The sequence below is a fragment of the Aptenodytes patagonicus genome, chromosome 14 (assembly GCF_965638725.1).
Source record: "Aptenodytes patagonicus chromosome 14, bAptPat1.pri.cur, whole genome shotgun sequence".
Lineage (NCBI taxonomy): Eukaryota > Metazoa > Chordata > Aves > Sphenisciformes > Spheniscidae > Aptenodytes > Aptenodytes patagonicus.
Window position 1 is genome coordinate 17,232,980 of NC_134962.1, and position 15,664 is coordinate 17,248,643.

The window sequence follows — 15,664 nt, forward strand, 5'->3', positions numbered from 1 at the left end:
CAAATTTCCAGGGATGGAATCTGCACAACCTCTCTGAGCAACCTGTTCTGCTGCATGATTGCCTTCATGGTTCAATTTTTTGTTCTCCTGAAATCCAGTCCAAACCTCTCTTGTTTCCGCTTATGCCTGTCATCAACTACTCCGGTCGGGTTTGGAATGCTTTTTTTAAAGGGTCATAAAGAAAGTACAAGGAGGCAGCTATGCTGTATGTCAGTAGGTAGCCAGACCTGCCCACGTGCTCCCTTCACCTTTCTATGCTACAAATGATGAGCATGCAGAATTCATTCTTTTACAGTGGGCCTCCTAAAGTCCAGCAACGCCCACCCCTGCCCAGAGAAAGCTTTAACGCTCACAGGAGCTCCTGGTCACGACGCGCTCTCTCCATCGTCCGTTGCTGCTCCACCTTCTCCCCCTGCGCCGAATCTTCCTTCAGCTGCAGTTCAGTGTTACTTTGACGCAGACGCGAGGCTTCTTGCTCCGTTACTTCAAGCTGGTGCTGTAGCTCTTCCCTGGTTTTCTCGAGGTTTGCACAGTCACTGCAGAGACAAGGCTCAGTTAGAAGAATGAAGAGGCCTGAAGAGTCACAGGCCCCATTTTCGTCATTCCAGGATGGAGTTGTGGGGAGCACGGTAAAGAAGAACTTGCTCTTCCCCTCACAAGGCAACTGAAGAGGGAAAGAGAAAGGAAAGCAGGCTTTTGCCTTCGTTCAGTGAGAAGCGGCGGCTAGGAAAGAACGGAATTCACAGATGCAGCATGTTGAGAGGGAGGCGTCCTGTATTCCAACACCGCTCTGTATCGCCAAGACAGCCTTAGGATTCACAACAGAGCATGAAAAGCAGCGACAGGAGGATGCTAAAGTGCCCAACAGAGGCATACACGTGGTAGGGCAGGCGAGTTCTTTGCCCATAACGCCGCTGAACTCCCAGAACTGGAAGCAGATTGCCTCTAGAACGCAGGAGAAGGAGGAAACACTCACCTTCTGAGTGCTTCTACCAGAGAGTGGAGGTGCTGCCGGTGGCTGCTGGACGTCTTGCATTCCTCCTCCAGTTGCTCAAGCCTTTGCTGCAGCTTCCTGCACTGCTCTTCCTGCTGCCTGTGCTGGTGCTGCAGGAAATTGATAGAGTCCTGCCTGGCAGAAAGCTCTTCTTTTAGGGCCTGCAAGGAATGGGCAGGGAAAGAGCACAAACAAGCAATAAGAAGCAGGGCAGATGGCTCCAGATAGCTGGGAGAAGAAGCAAGCAGAGAGACAGCTCACCTGAAGGCAAAAGCTGTGATGAGGGGGTGGGGATCAAGGAGAGAAAAGCACTAGGACACAGAGCTGGTGAGACTGGCAAGGCAATACGGTACCAAGAGTGAGAAGGCTAGAAAGAAACTGGCTAAGGAAACGGAAAGGTTTCAAGCTAAGTGAGGCATTAGCAGCTGAGCCTGTGGCCAGTGGTGAAGACAAGCAGAAATTCTCACCTGCCTTGCTCCTCGCCTCCTTGCCAGTGCTTCCTGAACCAATACAAAGGCATGCTCTGCATCAACGGAGCTCAGACAAGGGAGGACGTTGCTGGACTCTGCATGCTGGGAACTGTCAGTGCAGATAATGCTGACCGTGCTGTCACTGTCATCTAACACCACCTGAAAGCCCACATCAAGCTGTTACTCTTGGTTTTCTTTATCTATTTCTCCTTTTCCCCCTCTTCACCCTAGAGTCGTTAAAAACTCAATTCTCTCATTTCTTCAGTCAACAAAGAAGTTTTGTCCCCGTGGCCACAAGTACTCCAGGGGTTGGGTTTCTGAATACAGCTACTATAAACACGAAGAAACAAGTGTGAAGTGGCTGGAGGCTGCCTGAACGCTCAGTTTCTTGAAGCTCTCAGGAATGATTTTGGTCTCCGTCAGCTTCTTAGAGCCACATACACAAGCACCAGATCAACACGGGAAACAGCAATGAAAGGAAACAGTAACGCTGCCCAGGGAAGAAGGAAGCTGATGACTACTGGAAAACAGCAGTGAAAAAGCTAATGTTTATAATTACTCTGAGCAGTAGCACAAGAGGATAAAAATGACTAACTAAGGGGAAAGAACTGACTTTGTGAGAGGCTGCGTAAAAGATCTGACGACTAAGCCCCCCTCCACAGAGCGAAGTTTAGGACTAAGTTAAAGCTACCTCTAAACACTTAGACCAGTTGCGATTCTGGGGTCAGTGAATGTAGAGTGAAGGAGCAGAGCTGGCAAGTGCATCGATTGAGTCAGTGACCTTTTATAAAAATCTGAAGAACAACAGCGTCATTGCTCAAGGAGGGTGCGGGAAGCCTCCAAGCAACACTGGAATACAAATGTCACGTAGCCAACTCAGAAAGCACAGTCCAAGAGAGACCTTAGCGGGACGCCGAAGGCAAAGGCACTGAAAGTTCTAGCGATTCAGCTGAAGTGTCACAGGACAGCCAACTCGGAAGTTATAACAGGTTTTATGTCAGAAAAGTGGTATAAAAATTAGACAGCCAGTAGCAGTTAACATAGACAGTAATCAACATCTCTATCTGTTCCCTGGGTTAGTCTGTTGCCTTCCTCAAGTACTTTTAAGTCAAATTTACAGGGATGTGGTCCCAACTCTGTACTCACCTCAGTTATGTCTTTTATCAGCTTCTGGAGGGAAAGATTCTCTTCTTTGGCTCTCGTAGTCAATGCAGCTTCATATTCTTTCTCTAACCAACTTGCTTCCTGAGAACAGAATAAGGAAAGGGTGGGCAGGGAAGAGCTGCTCCCCTCTGTAGCATTCCCATCCTCAGTAGCATTGTCACGCCGATAAGCCTCAGCCCTGGTGATTCCAGTGTATTCCTTCCCATATCTATTCAATTTCTTCTTTGCTAAAACTAAGAAGAGAAAGACCAACAGCTAGTTTTTATAGGCTGCTATGAAGCCGTCCATTCCAAGGAACCTTGATCCCGAGAGACTTAAAGTCACAGGCAGAATTGGTTGCATTGGTGCAACCCCCCTGAGGAAGACACCTGAATTGTCTGCAGCTCCCCTGCCACTGCCTGCACCTGGACTGACTCCACGTGTGCCAAACACACAGGGAATATTTTGGCAGTGCGCCCGATGTTCCCATACAGCTAGCATCTTTACCGCTCCTTCTCTTGAGCAAGCCACACCTCTTTGTGCTAAGGCTGGAGAGCAAACACTGGGCTATCTCCCAGGTAAAGGTAAAACATACTAGAATCTCGACAGTGTCGTTAAGCGTTTTCACGGTCTTCTCCTTCTCCTCGTTCTGCTTCTGAGACTGTACAAGCAAGGCCGAGAGCTCCATCACCCTGAGAAGAGAAGGTCCACGTGCCATTCCAAAAGCATTGCACACCATCACCTGTTAAAGAGCTACGCAGCTCCCAGAAGCATAGCAGAGAAAGTTCAACCCAGAAAATACAGCAAAGGCAGCGTTCATCTCTACAGGTTAAAAAGCCTGATGCTGCAAAATGGCACTTCTTGCCCCAAAGGCCTTCCGCACTCAGTCTTGCAAGGAGGACTTGTCAGTACAGAGGTGCTACATTGCTTATGATGGCCCTGGGCAAATTCCTCCCAACTCCCTTTAGCACAGTTCTGGATAGCAAAAGGGCTGTACAAGAGACAGAGCTCCCTTTATACTGGTCTTAATTTCTCACCGAGAACCAGTTAACAGCAAAAACATTGTAATATGCAATCTCTTTTCCAGTCTTGTCTTACTCAGTCAGTCAGACGGTTTTTTCTACCCTTTCTGTTGAAGGCAGTGGTTTGACTGGGGACAGAAACAGGGCTGTGCAGAATGGGTGTGCTTTAAATGTGAACACAGCCCATCTAAGAATCCAGGAAGCAGCCACAAAAGACGTTGTTGGTAACAGCAAAGTTTAAAACACCTTTACCTGTCCTGAAGCTCCTTCTTCTCCAGGTCCCCCCTGACTTGTAAGCACATCACTTCCTGAGTCTTCTGGCTTATTTCCTGTTCCGCTTGCTGCTGTGCCTGATCCTTCAGGACAGGTCTGCCCAGAGCGATGGACTCCCAGAGGTGTATGCCAGAGTTTAGACGGGAGCAGTTTACAAGTATAGCTCCAGAAAGCCTCATTTGCTCTGCCTTCAGCTCTGACAAATCTCTGAAGAAGAATAAAGAGAGAGCTAATCTTCACACCACCATCTTTATCAGCTGACTCACTTCTGAAGCACGTAATTGCGCAACAGTAAAAGCTGGCAGGAAAGATGACATCTTTGTCATTCATCTGACACTTTGGGATCAGGACTCATCTTGACAGTTGAGCAATGAGTCTACTGGGTAGCTGAGGAATGAGCCTGTTTTCTCCTCAGAGATAAGAAGACATGTATGGCACAGCCAGAAGGCTTCAAGGTCCTCTAATTACTCTTACTAATTGTTGCTCCTGCTCTCTCTTATCAACATACTCTAATTATCATTAACAGATGTAAGGAATTTTACCAAGGTCCCCGGCTTTTACACCTAAGGGATCAGCCCTAAGCGACCCATTATTATCAGCACTTGCACTGCTAAGAGGCTCGTGACAATAGCTACATAATAAACGTTTCAGGAAGGTGGTGTAAGAATAAGCCTAGAATGTTGTAACAAAACCCACAAACAATACAAGAATTAAATAGTAGGTCAGGCACACTCTCACATTAAGGAAAGCTTATAATCAAATAAGGTAAACGGCTGACAGTAACCCAGAGTTTGAAATTGCAAGCTGACACCAGAAGAAGGTACTATTAAGGCTACACTATTTTTGCTTGTGTAGAAGGCAACTGTGAGAAAGGAACCTCAGAGAGCCCAAGAACAAGAAAACAATCACAAAAAGAGGTATCAAACGAAGCAAAATAAATTGGATAAACGCAGTAACAGGGTGGAGGAGCGATTCTTTCTCTCAACGATGCTGGTACAGGAATAAGCGGATACAAACTGACCAGAATAAATGTAAGCTGGAAATGAGAAGAAAAATAATAGATATATTCAGGAGTGATCTTCCCATCAGGAGCAGTGGGAAAAGAAACTCCGTGAGACTTAAGGCAGATTTTAGTCATTCTTTTAAATGGACTGCTCTACACGCTGCACGCATAGCTTTGGTGAGTCGCTTCCAATGTCTCCATATATGCCCGTGTCTGTGTCAATACGCCCAAACATCACCATAGTCAAGTTCATCTGTTTAGGGCCCCTGCATTGATTATAGCCCAAGCCCCACAGTTTTATCTGAAAACCAGCATCAAACAAAATGATTCTGAAAATAGCCTAAAGCATGCTTAACGGCATTGCTTCAGACTGTCAAAGGAGAAATCATACCGTTAGCCGCAACTAACGTAACATCGAGGCTCAAAAAGCGGGTGTGAAGGGAAGCTACACTTTTTTCTGCAAGACATCTAGCCTTAACTTCTACTCACCGGTCAGTGGCAGTCTTCATTCCCAGGAAATGATGGCGGAAGGTTACCACCTGACGCCACAGGCTGAGTAGACGGTTATGTTCACCCCTCAAGCAGTTGTCATAAAGCTAAACATGCAAAGACAGAAAGAAATGCCAACTGAGCCTTCACTGTCACTGTACAAGTCTTTCAGATAGGAGAGAGTACAACCACCGTCACCAGGTCTCCTTTAATAACTATTGCAACAGGGGCATCAAGGGCTGAAGAGGCACCACAGAAGCATCCTCAGTAGACCCGCCACCTGACTTCGAAGAAGGGAACATCCACGCTTCTCCTGCAGGAGTGGATATCAGCAGAGCAAACTGATCATGATTCATCACCTCGCCTTGCAGAGGTGTCTAACAGTCTTGGTGGAGGAAGACAAAAACAAGCCCCTCCAAGACCAGTGTCAGATTTGCTTACAGCAGGCCGCTGGTAAGGGAGGCCTGTCTTGTTCTTCGGTTGGCTACTCTGAATCCGAAAACACACAGACCTCTCCGGTCTCCACTGCTCTAGACGGAGATTTAAGAACTATTAAAAAGATGAGCGGTCCTGTGTGACTGCCCTGCAGTGCCCAGCAACAGCAAGCGTTTGCCTTTAAGACCGAGCAGTATGGTCACAGCAGGTGGGCATCTTCCATCACCACAATTTGCTGACACTCCTCCATCTCACACCCCTGCCTTCTGCCCGTCAACACCAATACATCCTCAACAGAGCCACAACTTCACACAGCAAGTTCTCTGTGCCAGAAATAAAATGCATTCTCACTCCACCCTGGCAGCACATCTGACGTTCCTGTAGCCTATCCCTACCTCACGTTCGTTGCGCCATTCACTCTCCTTCAATTCCAGCTCCTGACGGGCCCTCATCCAGTCCGCCGTCAGCTTTCCAACATCTTCTTTAAGAGCTGAATTAACCTCATTCGCTCTATCGAGGTGCTCCCGCAGGAGAGCGTTCACTTCTGCCAGATTCTCACACCTTGGAAAGGGAGAAACAGCAATCAGGTCACTGAACAACTGCTATCCACAAGCAGCATCCCCGTGATTTTCCAGCTCCCTCAACACTGACTTTGTTGTCAAACTGAGAGGCAGTAGAAGTGCTTTCTAGGATTAACTAAGATCTCTCTGTCATGGCAAACTCATTTGCTTCTCTTTGCTTTAAGCCTTCAACTTCCATCTACAATTTTGGTTTCCCCTTCCTCGTCAACGCTGATGATGCCCACAGTGAACGTCTTGCCTCCCCTTCCTGCTGCTGATCTCCGGATGCGTCACCTTTCTCTAGCATTGTCCTGAGTCGCTCACCTACTGAGCCACGGAATAATTTAGGCTGGAAAGGGACCGTTGGAGGTCACCCGGAATAACCCCCCGCTCAAAACAGAGCCATTCAGCACACAACACTATTACTGCACCACAGAAAACAGATTGTGGACCTCTCTCCTTTCAAAGCAGCTTGGCCAGCCGCTTCCCTCGGGGAGGCTAGGTAGCACTGACAGGTTCTCCCTCACTTCCATGAGCATCCAGGATACCAAGTACGAGGGAACGCTTCTTCCGGGTACCTTTGCTGCTCCTCTTCCACCTGAAGCAGTGCTTTCTCCAGGCTGTGGTCTTCTGTGGCTTCCCACCTGCCTGGAAGGGATCCCTTAAGAAGAAAGGAAATGTTTAGTCAAATTCTTGTGTTCCCTTCACTACTGTTAGCATCCATCGCTTTCCCCTCCATTTGTTGGGTATCTCAGGAGCTCGTGGCTTCTTCCAGGCACAACAGTGTCGTGACTAGGGAGAGGAAGGGAGGGGAAGGGTGTTACTCAATGTGAGCAGCTCTCCTCAGTCTCCCACTGTTGCACTCTCACACCTAGGTATCCTAGGCTCATGACCGCAAGCGCTCACTTCGACTTGGAGCCTGGGAATGCTCTCCTGCCCTTCGTTTCCTAGGTCTACTTTAGCCGCGAAGCAGAAAGAAAAGCACAGAGCCAGCTCTGTATGTTGAACGCCAGCATTCTTGCCTTCCAAAATGCTACGTTTCAACCGATTCTTTTTCGGAGACAGCCATATAATGTAACAGGCAGTACAGCCCTCTCCTGAGACCTAGGACAAAATGTTACTCCAGCAATAAAGCACTCTTTCACAAAACTGAAATCCTTCTTGATAGCGTTGTCTGGACTGGCATTTCTGGGACTCCTGGCTGCTCTAAGAATGGCAACCGGACAAAACACGGACGGGCAAACTTACAGCGCTTCTTTAAAGGTGGTATGTAGGACTGAGTATAGGACTGTGAGCTGAAAGGTTGTTGGTTATTGTATTTGCTTTGTGATTATATATATGTGTCCTTGCAGTGGTGTCTTTGCAGTGTCGTACCACCTTTCCCATAAAGATATATGCTACCCTCAGGTAGCAAAATCTTGTCTTCCTCTGTCATTGCTTTGGGGAGCTTTTCTTTGTCTGCGTTAACGAATGCTACATACACTGTCTTTAGGTAGCAACCCGCACACACTCACCCCTCCTGCTTCCACTTGCTGCTCCAACTCTCGACACCAAGTCCGGTACTGCAGCACCTAGATGGACAGACAGAATGAAGAGGAGCCAATGCAGCTTGTAAGAGGCTCGGCTCCTCCTGCATTAGCTTTTCTCTAAGTCTTTACAGCCCAAGCACAGTACATTTCACAGTGCTGCTGATACAGTCCACAAGAAGTCCTTACGGTATAGGGAAGCTTCACTTTCCCTAGTATTAAAGAAAGTGAGACAGGGTTTCTTTCACACATAGTACTATCTGCTCATCCTAAGACAGCGATGGCAAGCAGAATGATGAGACAGACTTAGCCAGCCATGCCCGGCCTATGGCCACCACGTACCCCAAATGAGTATTTCCAACGGGCTAAAAGCCCAGTGGGTCCCTGCAGCTAGAGAAATGACTTTTCAAAATCGCTTTTCAATATTGAGCAGGTGAAGTTAGTTCTGACCACAGTCCTGCTCAGCCACTGCTCAGAGCTGCCTGCCTCTGCCCGGGGCCGCCCAAAACCACCCCCGCCGGCTCGAGCCCTACCTCTGGGACAGCCCCCTGCTAACGGGGCCAAACAAAGGCGTTTGCAAGCCAGGCATCTTTACCCAAGTGCGAAAAAGACCCAACGAGAGGCTCGGGGGGGTGACAGCGGCAGGGCGAGGCGCCCAGCACGCCGGGCCGGGCCGGGCCGGGCCGGGCCGGGCGGAGCCGGGCGGCCCCCGGCGCCTCCCCCGAGCTCCGGGCTCGGCGCCGTCCCGCCCGCAGCAGCTCCGGGGAGGGCCCCGTTGGGGCCGCGCGTTCGCCCCCCGAGATCTCCGCCGCCGAGTCCCCTCTCCGCGCGGCGCGGGCGGCCCGGCCCCGCCACCGCGGCCCGGCCCCGGGCAGCTCCCCCCGGGCAGGCGCCCCCGCTCCTCACCTTCGCCTGCAGCTTCCGCACCAGCACCGCTTGGCGGTGCTGCGCCTCCTGCGAGCTCTGCAGCCGGCGCCGCAGGGAGGCCTGGCTCCGCGCCGCCATGCCCCCGCTCTCCAGCCGGGCCCGCCGCCCGCGGGGCTCCGCCGCCTGACGGGCCCCGCGTCGGGGGCTGCTCCGCGGCCTGCCCCGGCGGACCGCGCTCAGGCGGCCCCGGGCCGCGGCCTGGCGCCTGCCGGGGCGGGCGCAGCGGCTCACCCTGCCCGCCGGGCGCGGCCGGGAGCCGGGCCGCGGGGCGGGAGAGCCGGGCTCGCTCGGGCCGCTCTGGGGCAGCGGTTCCCTTCTCGCTCCTCGCTGACGGTGCCGCGCCGGGCTGCGGTGCTGCCGCGGGGGAGAGGCCGCCCCGGCAGCGCTTTGCTCCAGCGAGTTCTGCTCAGGGACTGTTAACGGCCCGGGAGAACGTTGGGGGCAAAAAGCGCTCCCTGTAGCGTCTGGGAGAGAAGGCGCGGGAGGAAACGGAGCCTCGCGTGGGGGGGGTATGGGGACGCTGGGGCAAGAAGGGTGGGACGGCAGCGACAGTAGGAAAGGTCCGTCGCACGGGGAAACCAACTGAACAGCTAGAACTTCCTGCTAAAAGCTCAAACGTCAGCCCTTGACTGCCACTGGAGCAGGAGTTCAAAGCTAGTACGAAAACCAAGCATACAGAGATGGAATTGTGGGCTCTTTTTCTCCCTGTTTTGCAGCATGAACGGGACAGACTTGCAAGCAGTTGAAGAAAAACTGGCATGGGAGAGAAAACGTCCCGTTTACAGGACGGCATACTCTGTGAATGGAACTTTATTTCATGAGCTCATGAAGAAACACAACAAACACACACGACAAACAGGGCTCAGTCCCCTTTGCCCGGACTAGTCTATTACGTGAATTCACTTATTCACCACTCAAGCCTTGAGGTTTCATAACTTACAACCCGCGACTCTTAATTCGTGCACTTACAAGCAAACAAAAAAGAATTCATTCCCTAGCCGACGGTGAGACTGCTCATCCTTCCTCCTCCGTCACGGTGCGGGCATCCCCCGTATCACTCTGGGAAGCACGAAAGCGTCAGCAGTCCAGCTGCTGTTGGATCCGCTTCAAAGGCTTTTTGGGTAAGCTGATGTTTTAAACCCTCCAGCTAGGAAGCTTGGTCTCTCCCATTTCCAAACGGCAGCAGATTCTGACAGAATGTCATACCAGTGATGTCCAACAGTTTGTTCAATTTCGGTTGTGATTCTGACAATCCAGTCAGTATCGTGTTTGATAACAATAGTCACTTGGTTTCGGTATGTAATAGCTGTTTCACAGCTGGTGATTGAGGATTCCAGTTCTTCAATTTGAGAGTATACAGTGTCCCGTATTGGTCCTAAGGGTACGGACCACGTTGTAGGCAAGAATTCCACCAGCGTTGATACGAGGTTTGCTTTATGGTTTCTATAAAGTTGTCCACAAGTTTTAGTGCTGTGACGTTTCAGAGAGGGACAAGGACCGGTTTCGTCTTCAGATAGGCACGATGATTGATCATCAGTCAACTAAAATTTCTATAAAGGATTCTAATGATGTTTCCCATAAAGATACGCAAATATATATATTCCCATAAATATATGTATGACCTGTTTGGCCAAAGAAACCATGATTGCGGCTGCCATAAGGAGCAAGTGGTGGGTTCTCGGCAGATTAATTCACTTGGTATTCTGTAGGAAGCCATAATCAAAGTAAAGGTAGTTATAGAATTTTGGTTTCCTAGGGGATCCTGATTGGTTTGAGTCATCTAACTTGGGTCCAAGCCTTCCTGGTTTACCTAAACAACCAGATCCAGCACATACCAACCCTTTTACAGGAAATAATTACATGATTAAGATTTATTTGTAGATTATACTGCCCTATTGACACAACTACCTGGGTAATACTGGATATGCGGAGAAAGGGCATTCAAGTATTTACCCGCAACCTGAGCTGAAAAGTGTATGCTAGGTGCATTAATACCATCCGCACAGGTTAGAAGCAGTATCTATTCTGCCTCTGTAGCTCTTAGCTACCGGTATATATGAGAAAAAGCGTTACAACCCTCTGATAGAGTGTGGCACTGAGTTCCACCTGCCTGTAAGAGCTTTTATCCCATGGTTAGGAGTTGTTGAACTACAAAGAGCTATTGCAAATGTGTCAATAGAATTAGAAAAAAGCCACTAATGAAACTGCGGATAGTATTATAATGCTAAAGGAAAAAATCAAATTATTATCACAAATGGTTAATACAGAATCGATTAGCCATAGACTACCTATTAGCAGCACAGGACGGAGTATGTGCATTATTGAATAACGGCTGCTGGGTTTATGTAAATCCAGACCAGAAAAATGAAACTGATAAAAACAAGATAAAGACACATTTAAAAGTATTACATGAATTAAGACAGGCATCTCCCCTAAATCTATTTGGGTGGTTAACCTCTTGGCCCCCAGACTTGGGTATAGGACTATGAGCTAAAAGGTTTTTGGTTATTGTATTTGCTTTGTGATTATGTATGTGTCTTTGCAGTGTTGTATCTACCTTATGCGCTCAACTTAGTACTAAAATAATGGATAATATAATGTGACACTGACGGTTAGAAGACAAGGAGGGACTGTTAAGAAAATCCCCTTTCCTACCTATTATAACAATCAGTCTTTATAGTATGAAAGTGTTCATATGTATTAGTTGTCAGTATGCATTATGTTGTATTATATACATATTAATATGTATTACGTTGTTAATATATATTCACCTTACACACTGTAATGCAATGAGGTAGTGGAGTTTTACTGGAGACTTTGGTCATGCTTAAGTAAAACAAACTAAAGGGCAGCCCGGCCCTGGAAGGAAGGACTTTGCTTCTTGGAAGCTTAGAGCTGTCCGTGAAGGATAAAGGATACCCCTGGACAACCAAGGTAGCACCCCAACCCCTGTGAAACATCTTTGAAACCCTCCAAGCATCATCTGGCATCATAGATCAGTAACTCCAGAAAGACTGACTCCATGGATGTCTGGATCAATAGACAAGCAGCAAGAATGCTGCAAAACTGGAGTTGCTTTGCCAAGTTTTACGATGATTACTAATCGGTAGCGCGGGTGTTAGTGATTAGTCAAGTTGTCTTGTACCTGAACATTTGAAGGGTGTAAGAACCCTGTATAAAACCACCTTCAGGGTCCCCCAGTTTGGCTGGGACACAGGAATAAATATTTACCCTTGTAATTCTATACTTTGTGTCCTCGCCTCTCTCCTCAGTCAGCATGGGCCAGTTGTGAATTTTCATGACAGTAGGCACTGCTCAGCAATAACTAAAACATAGGTGTGTTATCAATACTGTTGTCATTACCAATCCAAAACATAGCACCATACAAGCTACCATGAAGAAAATTAATTCTATGCCAGCCAAAACCAGCACACACAGGCACCGTTATAATTAAAGGCACGTACACACGTTCAATTGCAGATACAGGCATAAAATATATATAATTACAGATACAATTAGAGTCACAGACACCATAACACGCACAATTATAGATGCAAGAAAAGTCACACAAATGATTACACATACAATTGCAGATACAATTACAGATAAAGATACAATTACACGTACAATTGCAGATACAAGCATACATTCCATTACACCTACAACTACAGCTACTGCTCGTGATACCGTTACCAACAGAGGTGCCATTAAACAGGTGCTGATCCAAATGCAATTGAAGATACACATACAGGTACCAGTACAGACGCAGATACAGGTACAATTAGACATGCAGGTACCCATGTAGATACCACTACAGATACTGATACCAACATAGGCAGGGACACTGATACTGGAACCATTAGAGATGCTATTGCAGATGCAGATGCCGTTGTAGATGCCACAGCAGACGCAGATACCACCGCAGATACCCCTGCAGAAACACATACAATTTCAGATGCAATTGCAGATGGAGGTGCCATTGGAGATCCAGGTGCCACTCCAGATCATAGAATCATAAAATCATAGAATGGTTTGGGTTGGAAGGGACCTTTAAAGGTCACCTAGTCCAACCCCCACCCTGCAATGAGCAGGGACATCTTCAACTAGATCAGGTTGCTCAGAGCCCCGTCCAACCTGACCTTGAATGTTTCCAGGGATGGGGCATCTACCACTTCTCCGAGCAACCCGTTCCGGTGTTTCACCACCCTCATCATAAAAAGATTTCTTCCTTATACCTAGTCTAAATCTACCCTCTTTTAGTTTAAAACCATTACCCCTTGTCCTATCACTGCAGGCCCTACCAAAAAGTCTGTCCCCATCTTTCTTATGAGTCCCCTTTAAGTACTGAAAGGCCGCAATAAGGTCTCCCCGGAGCCTTCTCTTCTCGAGGCTGAACAACCCCAACTCTCTCAGCCTTTCCTCATAGGAGAGGTGTTCCATTCTTCTGACCATGTTTGTGGCCTTCCTCTGGACCTGCTCCAACAGGTCCATGTCTTTCCTGTACTGAGATACCCTGCATGTGCCATTGCAGATGTAGACAAAATTGGAGATGCAGATACCCTTGCAGGTAGAGACAGAATTGTTGATGCAGATACCATTTCAGAGGAAGGTTATCTTTGTAGACGCCGTTGCAGCTGCAGATAAAATTCAAGATGCAAATGCAGATGGAGATACCTTTGCAGATGCAGATAGCATGGCAGATGAAGACACCGGTGCAGCTATGCTTGCAGATGCACAGAAAATTGCAGATGCCCGTACAGGTGCAGATACCATTGCAGATGGAGATATCATTGCAGATACTGATACAGGTACACTTACAGAAACCATTACAAGTACATGTGCAGATACAGATACCATTACTGATATACAGTTACAGGTACAGTTATGGATACATACAGAATACGAGACATAGATGCTGGTACCGTCAGAAATACAGGTACTTGGTACCATCACAGACACCATCACAGATACTGATATAATTACAGACACAGATATCAATTAAGTATGCAGATACAACTGCAGTTACAGGAAAGAAGTATAAAGAATTGACGATACCATTACAGACTCCATTGCTGATGCTGTAGCAGATACACACATCATTGCGGATGTCGATGCCACAGCAGGTGCAGATACCATTGCAAAGACCATTCCGGATCACATTGAAGATGCAGATGAAATTTCAGGTGGAACTATAGATGGAGATGCCATTGAAGATGCTGGTGCCACTGCAGATGCGATTGCCAATGAAGATACCTTTGAAGATGCTGATGCCATTGCAGACACCGTTGCAGAAGCAGATGCCACTGCAGATGCCACTGCAGATACAGAGGGCCTTGCAGGTGCAGATACCCGTGCAAATGCAGAAGTAGTTGCTAATGACATTGCGCATGCAGACAGCATTGCAGACGTAGGTATCATGCAAATGCCATTGCAGTTGTAGGACATGCTCAATACCGTTGAAGGTGCCCTTGAAGATACCGCAGCAAATGCCATTGAAGATACCACGCCAGATGCAGATACCGCTGCAGATGCCACTGCAGATGGAGATACCATTGCAGATACTATTGTAGATGCGGAGGCCATTCCAGATGGAGGTACTGCTGCAGATGCAGATACCATTGGAGGTGGTGTTGCAGATGCAGAGACAGTAGAAGAAGAACATTCGATTGGAGATAGATACCACTAAAGATACCTTTGCAGATGCCATTCCAGCTGCAGATGCCATTCCAGATGCCATTCAAGATGCAAATACTATTCCAGATGGCATTACAGAATGAGTTCACATTGCGGAAACCATTGCAGATACATTATCAATGCAGATACAGTTGCAGGTACCATTAGAGACACAGATACTGGCACCATCAGAAATACAGGTACTGGTACCATCAGAGAGACCGCTATAATTACAGACATGGACTCACATGGAATTGCAGATACAATTGCAGATGCAGGCACAAAATAAATACAACTCCAGATACAGACACAATTGCACATACAATTCATGATACAAGTACAGTCACAGATAGAAGGACGCATTCAATTGCACAAACGGCAGCAGATACAGCAAGTGATACCATTACTGACTGAGGTACCATGACAGACAGAGGAACCATACACATAAAGGCATTGATACAAACACAGCTACCATTACACAGAGGTGTGCTGTTACAGGTAGAGGTACAGATAAATTTACAGATAACTACACAGCCAGTCACAGATAGGGATATGGATGAGGATACAGAGATGAATACCATCACAGATACCTTTGCAGATGCACAATCCATTTCTCATAGCACTGCAGATGCAGAAACCAATGCTAGTAGCATTGCAGATGCAGATGCCGCTGCAGATTGAGATACCATTACAGATGCCAAAACAACCGCAGATACCTTTGAAGAAGCCAATTCAAGTGCAGGTGCAGATACCGGTGCAGATGCCATTGCAGATGCCATTCCAGGTGCAAGTACCAACAGAGATAGCGTTGCAGGTGAACATACTATTGCAGATGGAGATACCATTGGAGGTGCAGATACCATTGCTGATACCACTACAGATGCCACTGCAGATGCAGGCACCCTTGCAGACGCAGACACCGTTGCAGATGTCATTGCAGATGCAGATATCATGGCAGATACCACTGCGGATGAAGATACCATTGCGGATACCACTTTACACTCAAAGACCGTTGCATGCACCACTGCAGATAGCATTACTGGCACCATTTCAGATGCAGACACCGTCGCAGATGGAGGTACCGTTACCAATGCAGATGCCGTGGCAGATAGCATTACAGATGCAGGGACCATAGCAGATGCAGAGGAT

The 15,664-nt window shown here is 47.9% G+C and overlaps 1 protein-coding gene across 1 annotated transcript in view; it reads right to left on the reverse strand.

The window, feature by feature from the left end:
* Positions 1-8,953, reverse strand: part of LOC143167058 (uncharacterized) — a 32,696-nt gene extending 23,743 nt beyond the window's left edge. Inside the window, exons 1-11 of the mRNA XM_076352091.1 lie at positions 8,822-8,953; positions 7,904-7,960; positions 6,968-7,050; positions 6,225-6,390; positions 5,395-5,501; positions 3,882-4,109; positions 3,203-3,299; positions 2,611-2,709; positions 1,462-1,623; positions 977-1,155; positions 354-536 (exon numbers count right to left, since the gene is read on the reverse strand). Coding sequence (XP_076208206.1) covers positions 354-536; positions 977-1,155; positions 1,462-1,623; positions 2,611-2,709; positions 3,203-3,299; positions 3,882-4,109; positions 5,395-5,501; positions 6,225-6,390; positions 6,968-7,050; positions 7,904-7,960; positions 8,822-8,920 — 1,460 coding nt within the window. The 5' untranslated portion in view covers positions 8,921-8,953. The remainder of the gene's footprint in view (positions 1-353; positions 537-976; positions 1,156-1,461; positions 1,624-2,610; positions 2,710-3,202; positions 3,300-3,881; positions 4,110-5,394; positions 5,502-6,224; positions 6,391-6,967; positions 7,051-7,903; positions 7,961-8,821) is intronic.
* Positions 8,954-15,664: the final 6,711 nt, after the last annotated feature.